At 37.1% G+C, this 25,249-nt stretch overlaps 1 protein-coding gene across 1 annotated transcript; it reads left to right on the plus strand.

Annotated features, from left to right (window-relative positions):
• The first annotated feature begins 803 nt into the window (after positions 1–803).
• Positions 804–15,275, plus strand: MS3_00002253 (uncharacterized protein). Its single transcript, XM_051209825.1, has 7 exons — positions 804–1,082; positions 1,114–1,238; positions 1,276–1,386; positions 1,422–1,625; positions 2,528–2,768; positions 8,576–8,793; positions 12,170–15,275. Exons 1-7 carry the CDS (start codon positions 947–949, stop codon positions 12,434–12,436), a joined length of 1,302 nt encoding a protein of 433 aa, XP_051075288.1. The 5' UTR covers positions 804–946; the 3' UTR covers positions 12,437–15,275.
• Positions 15,276–25,249: the final 9,974 nt, after the last annotated feature.

A 25,249-nucleotide genomic window follows, 5' to 3' on the forward strand; every position in this document is an offset into this window, starting at 1 on the left:
GATCAAAAATGCCTTTCGAGAGAGCCATTCAGTTACGATGCTGAAGCGCATTTTCGGCGAATTTGACATATGAAAATTCCACCTGATCTTTGATGGTCTGTTTCAGTCTCATGTGGAGTGTGGAAATACAGTGTTTCTTCCCTCACACCAAGAGGATACTAATACACCGGAACGTATCCAAAGTCGGGTCACGAAATCATTTCGGGGATACTAATCCAACATTTGTAAAAAGTGCCTAAAACCGATGGATCCCCACTCATTATAGAAGTTTCAGAGGTAACCTTTTAGTGAATAATAACACCCTAAAAACCCCTAGGGAACCGCTGAAATACTTACTTACGGTCAATCACAACACAACCTGGGGCCCATAGTCAGAAATCAGAGACAAAATATTGGCAGGGTAGACTGTAAGGCTATCTTATGGTTCTTAACAGAAGTAAATACCTTCAATTTCTGACGGCAGTATTTAAAGCAACTTCCCAGGGGTCCTTAAAGAAGAGACGATACATTTATTCTAAAGGTCTCGTGTTGCATCATGATTATAATTGGTAATTTAATTTGCTGATATTTCCCTTGTGATAGTTAAATATACCTTGAAATCCTACCTGAAGGCATCGTCGGTCTACTGCTATTAGATATGGAAGTCCATTGACCGAAAGTCCCTACCCTAACGTCCACAGCCATAAGAACCATTTGAAATATTTGTACTTTCGTGCACGTTATGTTAAACCGCATATGATTATGAGTAGCTACACTATACTACATAAGTTCAATATTACATATATGAGTGGCCTTTAGTAAGAGGGACTTTGATTTATCAAGGTCATTTTACGAAGAGCGCGTTATGTGTTGTCGCTGAGTCTGTGGAGGGTTCGCCGTGTATTGTCGTATACCTATTAACTCTTAGAAGCACTAAAGATCTCCAAAACACTCGTTTTCATCCCCAATGACTAAAAGCGCTGAGGGATTGGTATCAGTCGTTCTTGGTGCTCAGTGGGGAGATGAAGGGAAAGGGAAGTTGGTGGACCTTTTGAGTGAGTCCTCCGGTGTGGTCTGTAGGTGTCAAGGGGGAAACAATGCAGGTTGGTTAAAGTTCCTTCAAAAGATTTTTAGGCCATACCGTTGTTGCTGGAGGACAAGAGTATTTCTTTCATCTATTGCCCAGTGGTATAGTAAACCCTAATGTTTTAGCTGTGATTGGCAACGGTGTTGTTGTCAATTTGCAAGCTCTTTTCCAAGTGAGACTCTGTTTAATATTATTTTTGTCATTTCAAGGAGATAGATGAGGCTGTGGGCAAAGGGTTGTTGGATGTAGCTTCTCGTTTACGGATATCTGACAGGTGCCACTTGGTATTTGACATCCACCAAGAGATCGACCGCATGGAGGTAATGGAATCGTGTTTCATTAATATGTTTGGTAGGAGGAATTACGGGGTGTAAATTCTCTTGGCACGACTAAAAAAGGTATTGGTCCGACGTATTCTTCAAAAGTAACTCGCAATGGTCTGCGTGTATGTGATCTCATGGGAGACTGGGTACAGTTCACAGCAAAATACAGAGAACTAGTAAATTATGTTAAAAGAAGATATCCAAAACTTGAGACTAGTGTTGAACAATCATTAGAGGTTAGTGCGTATTTGAAGTTCCCACTTCCGTAATTTTGTGACTGTGTTTAATTATTCGAGTGACTATCACTTCAAGTACAGTATTTCATTGGGAAAATTTTGTTAGATTTGAGTTAATTTTTCACTAACTTGCAATAAAGGTCCTCGTGAACGTGAAATGTTGTGAAGCAGTTTTAAAGGTGTGAGCAATTAACACTAGCTGGCCATATTAAGGAATAATATTTCTTCTTGCGGAACCTAAACATGAGACCGGGGATGGTTGGAGGAGCAGCTCCCTGAGTGTGTGGAGCATTTTCCTTCTCGTGACCGGAGTATAGCAGCATCTCTCCAATATTTAGCCTTTTCTGTCCAGCTTGGGTCCAATGGGTTTCGCTGATTCCCAGTACTGCTAAGTTGTATCTCCTCATTTCCATTGCTATTTGACTGGTCTTCCCGGTTTCCCACATTGTTCGGACGTTCCATGTACCTTTAAAAATTGTTGCTCTGGTTGTTAGAAGGGGCATTTGCCTCGTGGTTTCCGAAGGAACTCGGCTTTCACTATGAGGCGTCATAATTCTTCTAAATGAAGACCTAACTTTCAGGGCAGAGTTTAAATGGTTTGAATTATTTTTTCTGGTGAGCGTTTTTTTAGCGAGTTAGTTTTCTACGGGATGGGGTCGCTAACCCCATGCCCAACCCTCCTCCTTTACCCGGGTTTGGGACCGACAGTAACTCTAAAAGAGCTACAGGCGGAGTTATCAAACAGGTTACTGAGTAATAATTCGTTAATATTTGTCTTTTTAACTTCTTAGGAAACAGATCGGTAAGGAACTGTTTAAATTATTCACTTCACGATCTCAGTACTGAAGGCACCAGTAATATATGGATATATACAATTTTCATATAAATATATTTTATTTTAGCAACTGAAAACCTATCGACAGAAGTTGTCGGGGATGGTGTGTGATTCGGTCACACTGATTAATAAACTTGTGGAAAGTAAGCAGGCAAATATTTTGGTGGAGGGCGCTCAATCCTGCATGCTGGACATTGATTTTGGAACATATCCTCATGTCACCTCTTCGAATTGTAGTGTTGGAGGTGTATGTACTGGCCTGGGGCTTTCTCCTTCTCGTGTTGGTCCTGTATATGGTGTTATCAAAGGTAAAATTGCTTGTTTTTCTCCTGTATTTATTTTCAAGTCGCATTCGTTTCATATATTTCATTGTAATTGTTTTTTTCGCTGTCTTCTGTTTGACAGCAACCTTACTCTGACACAACTATCTGTGAATTCTGTTAGTTTTTTCATCGTCGAAGCTGTGTATCAATAGTTAAAGCGTTCGACTAATTCACTAATTTACGGGTTAGCACCCTTCACCACCTACTTCGACTTCGGCTACTGGGCAGTATTATTGACCCTCACACGTGTCCGGACTTGATGAATAAGTCAGTTACAGCGGTCACTGAAACACTGGTTCTCACATCAACTAACCCACTCCATCTGTTTTTCTTTATTTGATAAAGAGATTTGGATTCGTTTATCCGAGTTTCTGACTTGAAAAAGGATGGTGCGCAAGTGTATTTATTTAACTAAAGCCTGTCTTGTTAGATTTGTCATGTGAAGGTATTTGTTGAGTTTTTATCTGGGAGTGTTAAAATAGGTATCCTATAAGGATATCAGCTGTTCAGCTCCATCAAACACATGTTAACAGAAGTAACCATTTATCTTCGAGTTTTCAGGAATTATTCTCCTAACTAGAGGTTAGCTATTTTACTTATAGTATACGGATGACATATGGCTGTTTAGTGAAAACTGACAAAATAGGGTATTCTCTGCATTCCATAAACAAATACTTTTGGAGCCTTCCAAATACAAGATAATGCTTTAATACTGACCACACTCTGTGTGAGGAGCTTCGTTTCTACTATAAACTAGCCTTTAACAAAGTGTTCGTCTGTATGTAAATGTAGCTCGATAAGGTAATCACTTTAATGAAGTCAGACCACAACCTCTAATTAGCCCTGATGCTGCTTCCCATAGCCTCGCTGGCGTAGCTATAACATTGAATCTTAGGGAAGAACTGGATCCCATTAGACAGTCGTTTGTGCGCTGTCCGACTTAACGGAACAGCAATGACTTGGAAAGATGGGGACACTCGTTGTTGCCTCTTCGTCGTCTCTACCTACTCTCCCACTGACTGCAGCTCAGACGATGTAAAGGATGAGTTTCACGTAAAGCTTTCTGACCTCCCCCAAAAAGTTAGGCGCTCTGATGTAGTAATGGTGGCTGGTGACTTTAATGCTCAAGTAGGTAAACTAAGCGAAAGGGAAAGACACCTGGGTTGATCTTATGGAGTCGTGGCTCAAAGAACAGATAATGGCGACCGTCTGTTGCAGCTATGCTCAGATAACCGCCTGTTCCTTGCAAATACTAACTTTAAGCATAAGGTAAAACATCTTTTAACATGGCGACCCCCTAATTCGTCCCAACGTTGGACCCAAATAGATCACATCGCTATCAACCACCGATGGAGGGGCTCGATAGAAGACTGTCGCTCATTCTGGAGCACATGCCTAGATTCAGATCATGCTCTAGTACGAGCGCGTATTTGCCTGCGTCTTACTGAACGTAAGAAAGACGCTGCAATGAAACCTCTTAGGGTCCTGTTTAATGATAGTCAAACTAAGAGTACATTTCAGGAACAACTAGAAAAACAGTTAGGCAGCCATGTATGTGATGCCCACCCCGAAACAGCATGGAATGATATCCGAAAAGCCGTGGAAACAGCAGTGATATCTGCTAGTAAGGTAAACCAGAAGGTTAGGGAGAAACACTGGATCTCAGCAGCATCTATCGCACCGATAGATGCTCGGAAACTCATTCCACCTGGCTCTGAACATAATGAAGAGCGGAGTCAGCTTAAGCGCAAGCTGACAAGAAGTCTACGCAATGATCGCGAACAGTGTTGGGTTGCGAAAGCAAGAGAGATGGAACAGGCAGTGGCAATAGGTAACAACAGACAACTGTTCAGACTTGTTGATGAAACCGGTATTAGGAACCCAACTATTAGCGAAACTATCTCGGAAAAAGATGGACATATTATTCATCCTCAATCCAGGGGATCGGATCTATGGACAGAACACTTTAGGGATCAGTTCAACTGGCCTTCAGCCACACTTCGGTTTCCCACGATCTCCAGTCGACCTGAATGGCAAGTTAATGTAAGTTCTCCAGGAAATTCACTTGTTGACTTAGAATATGCCGATGACATAGTTCTATTTTATGAAGACGCTGACAAAATGCAGAGTCTTTTGTCCACCGTAAGCAACACTGCAAGCATGTTCTGGATGTGATCCTCCCCCTCGAAATGCAAAATGTTGCTTCAGGATTTGGTTGCATCGACACCCGAACTAATGATAGGGAGTGAAGTAATTGAGTGTTTCGACCGATTCACTTACCTTGGGAGTCTCATCAGCCCTTGTGGTCTGGTGTGTGACGAAATCTCAGCACGGATACAGAAGGCTCGACTAACTTTTGCCGACTTGCTTCATTTATGGCGTAGGCGAGATATCCGTCTATCAACCAAAGGACGTGTTTACTGCGCGGCAGTTCGTTCTGTTTTACTTTACGGCAGCGAAACATGGCCATTAAGAATTAAAGATACTCGTAAGTTACTGGTATTTGATCACAGATGTCTTTGAAATATTACTTGCATCTGCTGGCATCACCGGGTGAGTAATAGTGAGGTTAGACGCAGGGTATTAGGGGACGATGGTAAATCAGTTAATGAGGTTGTGAATCTTCGTCGACTGAGATGGTTGGGCCATGTGTTACGTATGCCTGAACACCGATTACCAATACGCCTAATGCTGACTAATGTTGGAGATGGTTGGAAGAAAGTTAGGGGCGGCCAAACCAAAACGTGGCATCAGTGCTTGAAGACACTAACTTCTAGTCTGAGCCATGTTGGTAGATGCAGAATACTCGGTTGGGATCCGCGGGACTATCGTAACCAATGGTTGGAGACTCTTGGTGACATGGCTGAGGATCTATCACAATGGTGTCGGTGTATACACTCCCTGTCTTCCCTTAAACTGTGGGATTAACGTCGCTTCATATCTTTCTTTCTTGGAACTAATTCTTTCTTCCTGTACTATGTCCTTTTATGCAATCTTTCTTCTATATATTGCCACCACTGAATTAACTACTTCTATGAATCCAGTGTTCATCTTGTTGTGTTAATGCGGTATGGCAACTTGGACCGATGCACATATGTGCCTGGTCCTACATTGTAGATGAATGACTGACTGACTGACTGACTGACTGAGTTCATTCCGTCCTACTTTACGGCAGTGAAACATGGTCGGTAAGAGTGGAGGATATTCGTAGGTTACCAGTATTTGATCATAGGTGTCTTCGAAACATTGTTCGTATATCCTGGGACCATCTAGTAAGTAACGCAGTTGTTAGGGACCGGTTACTAGGTAAGGATGGCAAATCAATTGATGAAGTGGTGAAACTTCATCAGTTGAGATGGCTGGGATACGTGTTACATATGCCCAACCACCGACTGCCTCGACGTGCGATGTTTTATGGTGTGGGAGTAGGTTGGAAGAAAGCTAGTGGCGGCCAGACCAGAACATGGCACAAATCCATGAAGTCACTGAAAAGTGGACTGAGCTATGTTGGTAGGTGTAGACTAGCTGGTTGGGGACCGTGAGACGATAGCAACCGATGGTTAGAGACCTTGAATGACATGGCTCAAAATCGTTTGCAATGGCGCAGGTGCATCTACTCTTTGTGTTCTCCTAAATTCTAATCTTCTAAATTCTCCTTGTCTCTTTTTTTCTCTTTCCAAACTTATTTCACTGTATTGTACTCCTTGAATGACATCTTCAAACCCTAGTCTTTCCGATTACTGCTTATACTCTTACTACCTCTACCACCACGGGATTTGAATCGACAACTGCATCTCTGTGCTAATGTGGTATGGCAACTCGAACTGATGTACGTACGAACGAAGTTCTACGTTGTTAATGACTAACTAATTAGCATCTACGGTTGGATATTGAATCTGATGGTTTACAAATATTATATTTAACTGGGACGTTTTAATGTAAGAGGAGAAGTTAGCTGGTAAGGCAACTTTCACTGAATTCACTCTGAACTCTTGTGCTTAAGATTACTTACTGGAGATAGTAATATAGTAATTTACAAGCTGTTAAAAACTGTACCCTAATGGCTATTAAACTCTGCTTTAAAAGAGCACATATATGATTGAGGCGTCTAAAAATGGAGATTTTCACGTTTTGAAAACGGTATATTAATTTTCTTTTCGTGAGCATTGAGAGAAAGAGAGAGATCAGACTCCACCCTCATCTGTATTCGGGCTTATAGATGCTGTTTATGATGCCTGAATGTCCGGTGGGTTCCGTGGGGTTTGTCTACTTAATAGTTCTTCACAGTGTTCTACTTACCTGTCCCTCCGTTCTTGAATCTCAGCGATCATCTAGCTTCTTAGTTGTATCTTGTAGTTGTCTTGTCCTTCTCTTGTAGCTTTTCCCTCTGCCATTGTTAAGTGTTCTACGTCTTTCTGTTTGTAGGCTTTAATGCTCCACTTCACTCGCTTGTTTGCTTCTGTTTATTATTTATTTATTTATTTATTTATTTATTTATTTTAACACATAGATATTGGTACAAAGAGGCACCATATACATATGCGCCACACAAATCACATTCGATATGTGTGAGGGCTGTGATACTGCACGGGTGCCCAAACCGAAGCAGGTGGTTTTCTTAGGGGGCCACTCCCCGAGCCTTCGACCTGAAGGTCTGATCCACAAAGCAGTGGAGCATCGTAAGGAGATGGAGTCCCATGGAAGCCGGTGACCAACAATTAGTTCATACGCCATTTGTTTTTCCAGGATACTGGAGCCCATGTGCACGATTGGTTTGGAATCCGGTTAAAGCGCCGGACATTCGCTTTTTGTCCTCTCATTTTCGTAAACAACACCCCGGCCACGTGAAGGCAATGAGCAGGACTTCCCTGGCAGATGCTATATACGCGTGGCCATGTGAGAGCGTTTCGAGAGGGAGAGCGGACTCTCCCCACCCTCGGCCGTACCAGGGCATTTGGGGGCGTTTGCTTCTGTGCATTCAGTCTGTGCCCTGGCTCTCTCTGCTCTTGTTCAACTGTTGTTAACTGTTGTCTTCTTTCTCTTCCTTTGTTGAACCTTGGTCAGGATTTCTATAGGGATCCATTTTTAGTGATTATGCTTGTTGCGGCCCATCACCTGACACGTTGAAGCCAGTGCTTGTTTTATCCCTTTCCAGTTGTCCTCCATAGTAGTTTCTCCTTCTTCCAGTAGATCTTGTAAGGCTTGTGACCAGATTACAGCCGCAACTCACCCGTATCTAGCCTTTGCTGTCCGACTTGGGTCCAATGGGTTTCACCGATTCGGAGCACCTACAAGTTGTATCTCCTGATTTCCTCAGCTATTTGATTGGTCTTCCCGGTCTCATATACTGTCTGAACATTCCATGTACTAATATTAATTATTGCTCTGGTTGTTAGAAGAGTAATCGGCCTCGTGATTTTCAAAGAACCTTGGGTTTCCTCATAAGGCGTCATAATCCTTCTAAAAGAAGGTTTTTCAATTCTGAGGACAGAGTTTAAGTGGCTTAAATTGTTTAATCTGGTTAGCGTTTTTTAGTAAGGTTGTTTTCTACGGGATAGGGTTGCTGACCCCATACCCACTCAGTCCCTTTATCTGGGCTTGGGACCTGCGGTAACCCTAGGAGCGCTACAGGCGGGTTTATCAAGTCCATGGCATATATTAAAAAACTGAGAATGTACAGTATTGATTTATATTTATGTACTGAAGTTATTATTAACTGTTTTGTTTGTTTATATCCAGAACTTATCACTTTTATGAACTCACAGTGTTTATTCTTTTCATTACTTTATCAGCTTATACAACACGGGTCGGCTCTGGTACTTTTCCTACTGAGTTATTAGATGGGATTGGTGAGTTCATTCAAAAGAAAGGATGTGAATGGGGTGTGACCACTAAACGTAAACGACGGATCGGTTGGTTAGATACAGTAGTTATACGATATGCACATATTATCAATGATTTTAACGCCCTGGCTTTGACGAAGATTGACGTCTTGGATGACCTAGAAGAGGTAGTTAACTTTACATTAGTGAATTAACATTATCGTTATTTAATTATTTTTCCATTCATTACCGAGTACTAGTACAATTAGGCATCAAAATAGGAATATGCGCCACATAAATAAGGAAACGATTTCCCAAAGAAATAGATGTAGGGGGAGTATAAAACCAAAAACATAGTAAAGAAATAAAAAGAGGTGAACGAGAGTAGTAAGTCGAGTGAGAGCTTATGGCGATCTGTCATCTGACTTTGTAACCTCAACTGGTGTCCATCAAGGCTGTGGTGGAATGGTGAGATTGGACAATCCTGCCTAACCCCACTGCTTGAACATAACAGTGAAGAGAGGTGGTTGTATGCCCTGCCGCTACCTGAGGTGTTAGTATATAGAGCTTTCAAGATGTTAATAAACTTGTCAGACACCGTTCTTCAATAGACGATCCTAGAGAACAGTCCTGTCCAATGAATCAAAGGCGACCTCGATATTAAGAAACAATGATTGTTGGCCTGAGAAATGTGTAGTGATGCTCTAACATTTGGCGAAGGATGAAGATATGAACAATACATTCTCGATCAAAACGGAAGCTGACTATTTAATCGCTAGTCAGGCTTTCATAGGTTTTGGATGATCTTTGGAATATAACGAAAACGAATAATTTGGATGATATCGGAAGTAAATATATCTCTGACATTTGTTGCACAGGTGACGTAGATTCATATCAGAGATGGGGATGACGGTTATTTAGTTCTAGGATGTTAGAGTACTTTCTAATTCCCAGACCTTACAATACAATCCAGTCAGTTGCGTGAACAGAAGTTCGTCACCGTTCCCACAAAGGTCCAGGGATAAGTCTTATGACCATAGTGGTTTGTGGTGCTCGTTAAGTAGGAGTTATTTGAGGACCTCTTCATTAGGTGTACCATTCATCATTTGCCAGAGAGAACAGGGCAGTCCGATCAATATTGCGAGGACGACAGGTCTTTTAAATTGTCCCCCAAACAACTCTGTCCATCGTACAAGGCGTCACGAGATGTTACTAATTGACGTTCTGTCAAATTCACAAATAATAAGTGTCATTACCAAGGTCTGACTTGATAATTTAAAAAAATTGAGAATTGGGTAGGTTGTTGTAAATACGACTAATATATTTGTAATATCCAGATGAGTAGAAAAACAAAGTTTTCAAATTTTCTGTTGTTTCGTGACTCAGTTTGAGCCACTTCTTCAGATTTGTCGGCTCAATTAGAAATATCAATGGAAATGGCAGAAAAGTGATTTCATTTAATGGCACTTCTCACTCACGGAAACTATGTTTTTATGTGACTATATTGAAAGTAACAACTTTGATATTTGTATCCTAAAACATCTAAAAGAGCTATTTCTATAATGTACTGCCAATGTGCCATTCAGATTTAATAATGATTTCTGTGGACAAACCCCGACCGTAGCTTCTACCTTGGCGCGGTTGTCGGGCTTGTCTATTGTGATGACCTAACCGAGCTATATTGACTGAAACATATGTTCTTGTAGGTTCTACCATGCCAGGCAGGTCGACTGGAGAACGGTAAGACTAAAAGCAGCAACTCAAGGTCTGAGGGCGAAGTCGTACTACTGACTGTAGAGGGTTGTGACGGCAGTAAGGTGTTCCCCTCGGACAACCAGCATCTGCTGCGATGCTGGCAGTGAAACATGGCTGGTAAGAGTAGAGGATATTCGTAGGTTACTAGTATTTGATCATAGGTGTCTTCGAAACATTGTTCGTATATCCTGGGACCATCTAGTAAGTAACGCAGTTGTTAGGGACCGGTTACTAGGTAAGGATGGCAAATCAATTGATGAAGTGGTGAAACTTCATCAGTTGAGATGGCTGGGATACGTGTTACATATGCCCAACCACCGACTGCCTCGACGTGCGATGTTTTATGGTGTGGGAGTAGGTTGGAAGAAAGCTAGTGGCGGCCAGACCAGAACATGGCACAAATCCATGAAGTCACTGAAAAGTGGACTGAGCTATGTTGGTAGGTGTAGACTAGCTGGTTGGGGACCGTGAGACGATAGCAACCGATGGTTAGAGACCTTGAATGACATGGCTCAAAATCGTTTGCAATGGCGCAGGTGCATCTACTCTTTGTGTTCTCCTAAATTCTAATCTTCTAAATTCTCCTTGTCTCTTTTTTTCTCTTTCCAAACTTATTTCACTGTATTGTACTCCTTGAATGACATCTTCAAACCCTAGTCTTTCCGATTACTGCTTATACTCTTACTACCTCTACCACCACGGGATTTGAATCGACAACTGCATCTCTGTGCTAATGTGGTATGGCAACTCGAACTGATGTACGTACGAACGAAGTTCTACGTTGTTAATGACTGACTGAAACAAACTGATTGATTTGCAATCAGTTCATCCCTGGACCCCCTCTTGGCTGATTATTTTATGGCCAATCTAGAGAATACCTTAACATCATGCCAGCCTAAATAAATTTATTTACAAATGGGAATTACATTTGGTGTTCTGAAAATTTATTCGGATGATACCTCTTCATCGAATAATTTCATACTTATGTCAACATTAATGTTAACATCATTACAAAAAGCCTTAACTTCCTGAAATCAGTCGGAGTGATTTATACAACTCTTGTAAAGAAAATATCTATGGTAAGTTTGGAAAATTCCTTAAGTTTCGAATTATTTTCCTCTTGGCAGTTATAAATTTATCTGGTAATCAGCACTTTTCATTCGAATAAAACCTACTTCCAAAGAAAAGTTAGGAGATTCCCAGGAAATATGTCAACTGTTAAGGAATTGATCAATCCATATAATAAAATGATATCAAATCTTAGCTTTTCAATTGCTGGTGTATGGTCGTTTCTTATGCTTAGTCATTTACCAGAGTAAAACTTCAATGTTTTGGGTGGTTTGAGGTAGTCGGCAGAAAGCCATGGACCTAGGTTTTGTGCTAGTCGACACATGTCAATAAAGCGTACGTGGAATCTTGAAGGAACCGATGAGCTTTGTGGGATTAAAAACCTGAATCACCTACCTTCACAATTTAAGACGTTACTACTGAGTTATTCCGGCTTGAACTAGCTTTCTTTGTTATGATATCTCTATCTCTGTGTATTATTAATCAAACTGAGAAATTCTGATTTTAATACTTTATGTTGATACATGTGTGCACCTACGTTTGATGAAAAAGTGCATTAAAAAATAAATAGAAGAACGTTTGAAAACGAAATGTGCTTGAAAATGTAGTGTTACTTTTTTCATACATCTGAAAAATGTCATAATAAAAGGATTTTATTCTATTCTATAAATCTTGTTTAATTTTTAAATTGCCTCGTAGACAGTCTGCTTAACTTTTTTTCATTTATAATTCATATTAAAGGTGAAAATAGCTAAAGCGTACGTTGATCCAGAAACTGGATGTGAACTTGACAGCTTTCCATCTGACTCTTCTGTTCTCAATCGTGTAGTTGTGGTTTATGAAACTCTTCCTGGATGGAAAACGTCTACACATGGTTGTCGTGTTTATGAGAAACTGCCAACTGCTGCCAAAGTTTTTGTAGAAACAGTTGAGAAATTGCTTAATATACCTATACGTTGGATTGGAACAGGCGCTTCTCGTGACTCCATTATAATTAGGTCTGTTTAATGTCAAAATTTTAAAACTGTAAAATAGTTAACTCGTAGATTCAGCTTGATTAAATAAATTAGGTGTAGAACTTTTATGTGTTCCCATTTCTACAACATAAACCCACTTTTTCTACAGAAATTATCTTACTTTTACCCGTTATACTTGACTACATTACACTCACCACGTCAACTTAGTTTGGTCATGTTTTCTGATTTAATTTTAACTTTCAGATTTTCATTTGTCATAAAGATTATTATCATTTATTTAATCATCCTCTAAATTTTTGATACTTCCCAGTTTTTTTTATTGTTTTTTTGTTTTGATTTGTGAAATCTCATTGTCACTTTAAAAGTAATTCCTTTGAGATTATTGTTAGATGCAATAATTAGTGTTTTATTAGTTAAATTAATGACTTTTTTCGTTAGACCGGTTAGTTTACATATTTATATACATTTTTTTGTTGGAGCTGTAAATTGTCGCTCCATGTAATTGAATTTCAACTGTTTTAAATAATCCGATGCTGTTCTACTTATATTAGTTTGAGAAACTATATAGTGTTCTTAACCTCGTAATATACGTTTAAGTCATTTTCCAACATTTTAGACTGGATAATATCTGATTTACTCATATTGTATATTGGTTAACTTTACCAAAAAGTAATGATTGTAGTATTTATTAAGATGGCACTAGTTTTGTTTCAACATTACTTATCTGTTGGAGGTTACCATGAAATTTTAAGAACGTTTAATCATGACAGTAGCTGATTTGTGACTGTTGTTTAGACTTCATAATAATCAGTTTTAGGATCATACAGGCCTCCTTTTTAGGAATAAACACGCTTCCACATGACCATCGAATACATTAGTTAGGATTTTGTATTCATGTCCTCATTATAGTAACATTTTATAACTACCTCGGTCAGCACCTTGTATCTTGTTTCTCATTCGTTTGGCTTGTACAACAAATTCAATCAGCTTAGTTGGTTCTTGATGTCCTGTGCTGAGAATTCTATATTGTACCAAAATATAATATTGAATAAAGCCATTAATTAATAATAATTAAGTTGCCCATTCTACATAGGATTCTTATTCATCTGAATTTAGCAGTTCAGTCGTTACTGCACATGTGATGACTCCTTCATAGTAATCTTTGATCAAATACTTTTAGTCTCAAGTCGTCTAGGTTTAGTAAATATGTCACAGCTGCAATTTGGCCATAAGGAAATCACAAGTAATCTTGACATTTGGTTGCTAATATTTGTCACGGTTTTCCGGGCTGATTTGAAGCTACTACATGAAACATTCGGCATGGTCTTGAGAATTCATAACTACATCGTCTGAGACGTTAAATATTGTCAGGTGCTAGGCGAAAATATACAAAACCAAATATTCCCATTTGTCGCATGTAAGAGGTAGTATTTTAGAATTCTTTTGTTCCAAAACAAATCGATTGGTTTGTGATCTAGTTTATACTTGTTGCAACAACTCACCACTGATTACACTAGAAATATCAATCCACAATCTAATGAATAATGAAAGACAAGTGGAAACAACAGCATGATGCTAAAGTCAACATGCAATGGCCATTTTTCGAATTTAGTCTTTATGTATAGCAAAAAACATTTTGGTGTCATTGGTCACCAGATATTGAAGTACGCAGGCGGTGCTGAAATCGCCTTGATTAGTGAGTTTTACTCAAGAGTTTCTCTAAACTCCTTGGGCACTAGGTTAATGCTCACGCGTTCTGATTCCTGATAAATCGAATGTTTAATGTACTTACTGTGTTCATCGACTAACGTGGGATTTAACCTGGTGTTATTCCACTGCCATTTGGATTATACCTTTGGTTCAGCTGGGGTTGATCCATTACGTAGACCATCTACGATTTGGGGAGTATAACTGCAGTCACACAATTGATGGTATCCACCAATAATTTGCCCATTGATAAACATAAAAATAGTAGTCATTCAGTATCATGAACTAACTAAATAGTATTGCGTCGCCCCTCATCTGTTAGTTTGACTGTTGGATTCACTGGATACGATCCTATATAACTAATCTTGGTAACAGATCGTTCCTCTGAATAATCACCGAACAATTTGATCACACATATACTTGTTAAGACATTTTTATATGAAAATTAAGAAGTCAACTAGACAGGTTAAAGGTAAGAAATAACAATAATAAAGTACACAAAAACAATGTGATTACCACTCTGGATAATAAATTAGTATTACCAGGGTAGGCTAAGGGTAAGGACAAATTGTTTTTGAACGCATAAACGGGGTTTCGATTTCCGTATAGCCAAGGCTTCAATAAACCTGATAAACTTCGTCTTCTCATTCCATTATCGAAATTTATCAAATGGACTATTTGTTTTAAATAATAATTTATCACTTCAATAGTCGGAATCACAAGTCGATTGAAGCTAGACCACCATGGAAAACCTGAAAGCACTGGGTGACCGTTTCGTCCTAGTATGGGACTACTCAGCAGTGCTCATCCACGACCCCGCCCCCCGCAAGATCCGAACCCAGAACCTGTCAGTCTCGCGTGCGAGCGCTCAAACATTAGATCACTGAGACGTCACTTAACTGTGTTAATATCTAACTTCAACCAATCCACGAAATTGCGCCTGGACTGATAGGTCCTGGGTTCGAATCCCGCGGGGGGGGGTCGAGATCGTGGGTGCGCACTGCTGAGGAGTCCCATACTAGGACGAAAAGGCCGTCCAGTGCTTCCAGGTTATCCATAGTGGTCTAGCTTCAATTTATTCGTGATTTCAACCATCGAAATTACTAAAATCTCCACAAAACCCCTTTTGAAAATTTATCATTTCTCTAACTATCTATTCTATTTACATGACACATTTCATTAACAAACATTATTTACAATTATCTAACTAGGAGCAGTAAAATAATGCACTTTTCATTTTCCCGAAAGTATATCTACATTGTACTTGACTCATTAAATATTCGATAGTATAACAATACATATCTACATACTATTACATACAGATACATGTATACGAATATGTATAATAATAATAATCATTGAATTAATATAAACAATTTTTTCAAGCTATATGAAAATAGACAGTAGAATGTATATATTGACAAGAAACATTACGCAGTTCAGATATTCTCTCAGTTTCAATTAACCTATTTGTGATTATAATTGAACTATATACAAAGTAAAAATGTCAAAAGTGTAAGCATTCGTTATCAGACTTATATTTTCCTCATAATGATCATTATCTTATAACACATTACTTTCACTTGAGTTTGTATATGTTTAATTTTGTTGAACTCTTCTATTAATAATGTCATTAGGTCATTTACGATTTGTCTATACCTTTTTTTATTACTGTTATCACGTCTGCATATGCATATATACTTGGTCATATATTACATCCTACATACATATTCTTCTTAATAGCTTTAACTTTAGTTGATTAAATCATTTGATGATTCATTAGTCTATTCTTATTCATTTACATTTCTACTCGTATTTACTTTGGGTGACTTTGTGATTTGCGCTGTACAATAATAAACTGTGATCAACAATTTGCATTGTTCACTGAAATTTATACATCTTTGGGAGTTATCTAATGATGGTTATCAGGATGAGTGATTTAAAAAGCATAGCAATTATCATGAATAAATTTCACTACAATGATAATATTAGAAATAATTTGTTCGAAAGATAACCTATCTATTATTCCTGTAAATAATCTAGATAAACTCTTTTGATTGACTTCATAGATGTTTGAAGCAAGTAATTTTTTAATGTTTATTCAGTGTTTACTTTTAATTGCTTCATACATAGGTGGATGATCATAATTTCTTTCTCTCTAATTACTATATACTAGTTAGTTTCGGGGATAGCTCTTTGGGAAAGTTCCAATTGGATTAACGGTCATGATTAGGTTAATTTATATCACTAGTTGATAAAGTGTTACATTCAGATTTCAACTACTTTTAGATGTCTACCGACAAGAGATAGTGGGTTTATAAATGGTTATTCTTTCGATGCATAGAATGAAAATCCTGTAATGAGAAACCGTATTATGTTATGTTTTGTAATGATAATAAATAGTAAATTTCTTAATCCAAAATGTTTGTACATAGTGAATTCAAGTAAGTTATCCATATAATGTTCATGGAATATAAGGAACTGAGTTTTTCTGTGATTGTATTTGAGACCGACCTGATCCAGCCCCGTTTTCAAATAGACTATTTAAGTAGATAGTTGGATGTCGAATACGTTTACCGATTAGATAAACTTCGAATGAATGCTAGCAGTAGAACTCAGAATGTGTATTTCGTTTTATCTGAGATTAGTCATTTGGATAAACTTGTTTATGTTCGAGATTATCACCGACTATACCTAGAACTGATAATATATCTATTTAATTGAGCAGAACTTGCATATTGTAACTCAGTAGCCTCATGATTACGAAATAATCTACAGTTAAATATAGATAATGCTTCTGGACTTTAAGGGATGGGTTTTATGTTTGCTTCAGTTATGGTATTAATACGATTACAGGTATTTCTGGCACACTAGTCCCAAGCAGAGCGAAATGAATACTCACAAATTACACTACAAACTTTTGTGTTAAATATAATTATACTGACTGTTTGTTCAATAATAGAAAATGAAGTAAATGTGCAGACGTTTAACACTACATTTGTTTTATTAACTTCACATCCAAATAGCACGGCATTTCTTAGTCAATAAATGAATCTCATCTAAGATATTTGAATTATATGGAAACAATTTGGACTAAATTATCATTACATGGTTTCACCAATTTGCCTCTAAAATAGTGAACACTTAGCATTGCTTGAAACTGAACTTCAAAACTTTGAGACAACAATACTATTTTTCGATGTTTTACACTAATCCTTATGTTTAATGGCTCTTAGAACTTGAGTATCGTTGGTTTGATTATGTTTATTTTACCAAGCTTCTGAATATGTAATGTATATATCTGGAACTCAAAACAGTTGTCAACCAACACCAAGGTCAGAATATTCAATACAAATATCAAAACAGCTCTACTGTATTGAGCGGAAACTTGGAGAACTACGAAAGCCATCATCCAGAAGATACACTTGTTTATTAACAGCTGTCTACGCAAAATATTTTGGATCCGTTGGCCAGACACTATCAGCAACAACCTACCATGGGAGAGAACAAACCAGATCCCAATGGAGGAAGAAATCAGGAAGAAGCGATGGAGGTGGATATATATATATATATATATATATATATATATATATATAATGGTTAAGCGTTCGCGCGCTAGACTGATAGGTCCTGTGTTCGAATCTCGTTAGGTGGGATCATGGATGCGCACTTCTGAGGAGTTCCACAAGACGGCCGTCCAGTGCTTCCAGGTTTCCTATAGTGGTTTAGCTTCTATTGATTCATGATCTCAACTATTAAAATTACTATATATATATATATATATATATATATATATATATATATATATATATATATATAGTAGTTATAAAATACGTACTGGTATTTCATTTATCGAAATATTTGGTTTTATATCTTGGTTCATTTAGACTCTTAAGGACACTTGAATGTCACAAAATCCTTATGGGTTATCTATTTAACTAAGTTGTGTTTATTTCAATCTATGCCTTACAATGCAAGGGACATCTTAATTACATTAACTAGTTATTCATTTTCATTTGAACTCTTATTCGTTTTCATATTGACACAAATTGTTCTTAACAAATTCAGGTCTGTAAACATTTATAGCCAGTCGACATCCTAATAAAAAGTGCGTATGTAATAAATAATCTAGTGTAATAAAATTGTTGTTTACAACATCATCTTGTGGTGTATGCTACTTATGTTGACAGATATAAGTGGTATGTAGCACCATTAGGAAGTGGAATGGCTGTGAGCAGAAAATTAAGGAGGTTTAAATAAAGAAAAGATAGAAGAAAACCCGAAGCAATAAAAAACAACAGGAACGAAGAAACGGTGAAATTTATGATAGATAACTGATGGAAAGATGTGCAAATGATATATTTAATCTATGATTTTCATATTTCACGAAGACATTGTAATTTATAATAAACAATAAATTTGTTATCCCTACCAAGTCTTCATTCACTACATTTGGTTTTTGTCAAAGGGGAGACGAAAAGAGTGAATTTCTGAGGACGATGTTGCGGGCTAGGGAGAAAAGACGTAGTTGGGGCGGTCTGGTGCAGGGAGGTGACGTCGAGTGGGGTGTTCTGGCGAGGCAGCGTTAGCTGTCGCATTGGCTGTTGACGCAGGGAAGGCTTTGGACATCCTGAGTGCTGGATGGACATCGAATTTCGATATTACTACGGTGGTCAGTGAGCCGGCGGACCCGACATTCCGACGAGAGGTGTGTCATAGACTGTGAGAAAGAAGAAAGCGGCATGGCGAGAAGAACGTCCGTAAGAGTGTCTTTCGTTTAAAGGGGGACGAGTGTGGTGCATGCTTCTTGTATGTAACACCAATCAGAAATGGAATGGCTGGCAGTAGAAGATTGAGAAGTTAGAATTAAAAAGAATAAAATGGAAAAATGAGAGCAATTGTTATAACAACAAACTTGAAAGAATTGTGAAGCATATCAAGGACTACTGAAGGAAGATGTGCAAATAATGTATTTAATCTACAGTTTTCATATTTTATGGAGGCGCTCCGTAATTTTTTACGTTAAACAATAAATTCGTTTTTCCCTAATTGACTTCACACACAACAATCTTAATGAGTTTTTGTAGCATTTATCGAATATCGATAATCCATCCAATATAGAAAATACCGGGTTATGTCATTGAAGTAAGAGGTAATAACTGAACAAAAACCGAGTTTTCATATTATTTTGATTATAAGATATAAGATGGTAGGGAAAATGAAAGTTAATGTAGATAAATTACTTACGTCAAATATGGAAACTTGAAATGAGCAAATATATGCGGATGTTTTTTTAAAATAAGTATGTAAATATATGACATCTTGGTAAACTTAAAACATTTACATTTATATCGATGGTACGTTTTTGACTATAGAAATAATCTTACACGAACTGATCATTGAGTAGTTACGAATGTATCGTTGTCTAATTGTTAGTACTGATTGAATTCTATTGACCAAATTACCTTATAACTGTAAGTTTAAGTGATGCATTTTTCAGTGTTAAGATGAAATCGATGCCCAATTATGAAAATAAGCTTTTGAAACTTGTACGGCAAGACCATAATTTATGGACAAACCAATCAGATCTAAGATTGAGATCTTTGGATTTCGGCGTGGAATTCGTTTATCCATATGGCTAAATTATGTTTTGGTATTATAACTAATGTCAGTTCGTGATGAAAACTCTAATTCTTAACTCCAAATGTAACTTATGATCTCGATTCCTTAACATATGCTCACTAGTGACTGGCTTCAAGAGGTATTTCCTGGAGTTCTAGTGAGGAGCAGTGATCAGTGGAGTTCAACTGGGTCAGCTGTGAGATAGGAACTCACTGACGACAATGGTGGATGTGTCGCTCAATTTTGTGGATTAGTTGAAGTTAGACTTTAACACCATTAGATGCCGGCTTAGTGCTCTAGTGGTTAAGCGCCTGGTGCGAGACTGATAGGTTGAAATTTTTGTTGTTGATGAAGTATTAGTTCCGTGAGAGCATATGAACAAGGAATAAATATGGTCATATAATAAAAAGATTATAATGCCAGATTACGTAATAACCCTGTTCTGAGTGTAGTATGTGGTTGAATTTTCTCAAGAACATGGTAGTATTTCTCAAAGGTCATCCACAAATTATAATTGATAGATTAAACGATGCTTCTTGAGGTGGAACTGTGGAGTTTGACCATGTCAAAGATGAAATATTGCATTTCAACTCAATAATCTAATAACCTAATATGAAATTCGAAAATTTAGGTAGATCAGTGTTGGAAGGGGTCTTACGTAAAAATTGATGAAGAAGCTCAAACTACGATAGACAAACTGCACTCCATGATCTTCAATTCGTCAGTTCGCTTTCAGATGCGAAACAGTTCATGAATTCTTCTTTAAGGAAATAGGGACAAAGTTGACAAGGTTCAGTGATTTGAAATTGTCACGTTTTGTGCATACTAGAACACCGATTACCACGATGCTCAATGCTGACTATTGTTGGGTACGGTTGGAAGAAAGTTAGGGGCGGCCAAACCAAAACGTGGCATCAGTGCTTGAAGACACTAACTTCTAGTCTGAGCCATGTTGGTAGATGCAGAATACTCGGTTGGGATCCGCGGGACTATCGTAACCAATGGTTGGAGACTCTTGGTGACATGGCTGAGGATCTATCACAATGGCGTCGGTGTATACACTCCCTGTCTTCCCTTAAACTGTGGGATTAACGTCGCTTCATATCTTTCTTTCTTGGAACTAATTCTTTCTTCCTGTACTATGTCCTTTTATGCAATCTTTCTTCTATATATTGCCACCACTGAATTAACTACTTCTATGAATCCAGTGTTCATCTTGTTGTGTTAATGCGGTATGGCAACTTGGACCGATGCACATATGTGCCTGGTCCTACATTGTAGCTGACTGATTGAACTCGATCAATGTTAGACCACCATTGAAACCTGAAAGAACTGGACTGCCGTTTCGTCCTAGCATGGGTTTAAGTGGAATCAAGGTATTAAGAAAATGAAAGCCATAAAAGCATGGTTTCAGATTTCGGTTTTTCGCCCAAATAATTCAGTATAATAAATTGTGCTCATGAAATTACCCTGAAAGTTATAATGAAGTGCTCGGGAAATCCAGAACTAAGTACAATTCAGTACCTGTGACCCCTCCTAAAACACTGTCAGTTGATTTAAAATTATATAGTTAATTATTACATCTGATACATTAAGTGACGTCGGTAAATCGACACATTTGCATTGCCGAGGCAATAGCCATACATTTTGAAAAACCACATTTAAAATCGTCCATTTTGCTAACTATTTTCAAACACTTTTTTAAAACACCTTTCTGTTGTGAACCTACTGGTTTTCTTACAGTATATTTTAAAATTATCAAATTTATTTAACTTCAATGAGGAATATTTTCCACTGCGGTTGATTTGAGTTATTAAAACATCAAGTCACACTTTGAAACATTGGTTTGAAGTTAATCAAACTCACAGATCAAGTAAAGGTTGATGTTGTCAGTTTTTTGATATTCAATTATTAGAAATCTAATCTTTTAAATATTAATTCATCAAATCGCCCTAGTAACTAGCACATAAGTAATTGCACTTATCAAGTACTAACTTTACACACAAGGAAATGTAAGGTAGAAAATATGCCGTCTCGTAGTCGAATTCTAATAGAAAAACAAGTGTCGGCAGTCATTTATGAGTGAATCGGTTATCACCAGCCAGACGTCACTATCAGTCAACAAGTGAGCTGTAGACTCTATTATTTAGATTTTAATCATAAAGTTTTCGCCCACTCTTAGTTTTATTTCTTCAAACAATCGACTCGTCAAGTAACTAGAAATGATAGCGGTAAATAAAAATGACTATTGTAAAGGAAATAAACAGAAGGTTTATAAAGTTAATTTGCCAAGTTCTTTGAGTATTATCACTTATAACTACTTACTAATTGGATAACAGATATACATTATGAATACGTACTTTCTAACTGATACTTTCATTTAAACATAAATGAAGTAAACTCTTATACTAAAAATTGTAAATGTAACCAACTATAGTTATTAATCATAATTTTATGATTCAGGAATATGATAAAAATCAAAATAACAAAAAAAATTAATTTACATTCCAAACAATTCTGATAAACTTTTGACATATTTAAAAAAAAAGACTAAAGATAGTGATCATGACGAGAAAAATAGAACAATCTGGTATAAATAACTGCTAAAATATACACTATAATAAATTCATATATATTTAGTTGTATCCATAAAAAAGATATTATTAATGATCTTAATTGAAATGAATTCTTTTGTCTATTCTTTACTTGGATGAAGCATATACACATATTTCCATCTATCAATCTATCTATCAATCAATCAATCTATCTATCTATCTATCTATCTATCTATCTATCTATCTATCTATCTATCTATCTATCTATCAATATATATATATATATATATATATACTTTATGAAGGGTTTTTGTCGGTTTTATAGTAACTTAATAATTGAATTCATGAGTTAATTGAAGCTAAACTACCATAAAAAGCCTGCAAGCACTGGATGGCCGTTTCGTCCTAACGTGGGACTTCTCAGTAGTGCGCATCAATGACCCCACTTCGTGAGATTCCAACTCAAGACTTATGAGTCTCACGCACGAATGCTTAACCACAATACCACTGAAACAGCCGCCATCCAACGGTGTTAATGTCTAACTTCAACTGATCCATGATATTAACTCCGTTAAAGAATTTTCAAAGTTTATATTGTGGAGGTTGAACTGTGGCCGTAATGCCGAAGATTTATGGTCTGTAAGGTAGTGGGTGTGCACTGTTTAGGAGTTCCATGTTACAGCGAGAGAGCTTTCTGAGGCTTCCTGCTCCCTACTATCGTCTAAAGAGGATCAATTCATGTTGTCAACTAGGGAGATATCTATTGTCTAATTATATATAGACCCAGCTGTGGACCTAGATAAACACAGAGGCTGAACACACTACTTTTGGATACATAAGTTAGGTTTTCTAGGGTTGATGAAGACTTACTTTGGTAGTCTACTTCATTCTTTATATCATTCTCATAAAATTAATTCCCCCATCTAAATGGTAAAAAGCGATATTCAACGGTAATTTCCTTACAATGAATTTATCATCAAGCTATACAATCAAAAATAAATATGAAATTTTAAGTATCACACTTCGTATGGGGATGTCAAAAATGAATGAACGGGATGATGCAACAGAAAGATTGTAACATTAGACTTTAGAGTGAAAATAACCATAGAAGATTGTATGTATACTTAAAGGTTGCGTATAATTATTAAGCTAACGACTTTTTATTTGCACACACATTCTTTTATTGATATTATTTACATGGTATATCATAGTATTGTAATCTTTATATTATGCCATCACGTTCATCTATTGTTCATATTCTTACACTGGTGTGATATTCAAAATTTCATGTTTATTTGAGATTGTACAGCTTGATAATAAATTCTCTTGAAAAGATTCCTTCTCACGATTTAGTGTTGAGTTCTTCGAATCGTCAATCTTACATTACTGATGTAAATACAAAGTAAGTCAGTGTACTTGATTTGACCAGATAACTACTTATCAATGAGGTTAGAATTTGAATTCTAACTATTAAAATGATTTTGACTTACTAGTATCGTTCATGAAGCAGTCATTAACGATACCATTCCGTGAAGTGTGAGCAAAACAAAAAACGTAAATAAGTAAATGGTGATGCTTACTTTCCGCTAAATAATTTGGTTCTTGTTTTTCTCACTTGCCAGTTATTCGTGATAGTTTCACTATACAAATTAATGATAAACAATTGGATATTAAGCTGTTCGTGCTGGTAAACTCGGCTATCCGTTTTGAAAAGCGCGTCAATTTTGCTTTAAAGTTTGTTACTACTTATGAGTAGGTAAATAATTTTAAAAAGTTTATGTGTATCGCATGTTTGAATCTTCCCATTGATGTTCAGGATTGTAATTGATTAGTTTTTACTGCCATGGGTGAGTACTGTGTGGGTTGCCCCAAAACTGCCACTAATTCATAAGTGCTTTCAAACGAAGATGGGTGATAGCTAGAAGGGGAATCTGTGAGGTTCGTTTCGTCCTAACTTGAATTAGTCAACTGAATGTATTATCACTATGTCGGTTGAAGGGAAGAGTTCTAGGTTCCAGTACTGTACTGAATACCAACTCTGGGATGCAGCTACCTCCGGCTGACGAGTCCCAAATAGGATAAAACGCGACTTTTGGATTTCTTCGCCAGCCATTATCCATCTCTATTTAAAAATGTTTGTAACCTGGTGGTAGTATTGGAACAACCTGCGCAATATGGACATATACCAATATGAACTAATCAGTAATCTGTATCATACAGTCGAAATCATTGCAGAGATGCTTGTCAGGAACTAAATTTCGGATGGAATTTTTACATAAATATAGACTATCTCATAGTAATTTATTCATAAATGTATGAAGGAATATTTTATCTATCGCATAATTAAAGGAAGACCTTCCTAAAAGATTTATTTACGAAAGTAAACAATTCATAAACTTTTATGATTATGTTTCTTGTTTGGAAGTCAAAAGTCAGTTACGAAAAAATTGGGTCCAATGTTTTTTTATTTTGTTCTGCAACAAAAAACAAGGGGTATTGATTACTTTGTTTTGTTGTCTCTTTACCCAATAAATAATGACACCTTATGATTTGAATATACACACATAAAATGAAAATATCTCTGATACTCAGGAGCTGATAAAATGACAGGTATATCAAATTTTTTATCACTTACCTGAATGGCGTTATATAAGAATGGAAATCGGTATGAATTATAGTCCTGTAAGAAAACTTGATTTGGAGATTAAAGCAAGTTAAGAGTGACATTGTAACTTACCCGTATTACTGGATAACGGTTACCATAAATAATAAATTAAGTGGAACTGTAAATGCGAATCCGGCTCAGTGGGTTAGTGCTGTTGTGTTTGATTGCATAGTTGGGAGTTTTAAGCTTGATTTTATGTAGGTTGGTAGAGGGATTTCATTTAGGAGTTATTCATAACATCCAACAATCACCTGGTAGTCCATAGTTTTTAAAAGGATGTCAAGTTGTAATAAAA

The sequence above is a fragment of the Schistosoma haematobium genome, chromosome 1, assembly GCF_000699445.3.
Source record: "Schistosoma haematobium chromosome 1, whole genome shotgun sequence".
Taxonomy (NCBI): domain Eukaryota; kingdom Metazoa; phylum Platyhelminthes; class Trematoda; order Strigeidida; family Schistosomatidae; genus Schistosoma; species Schistosoma haematobium.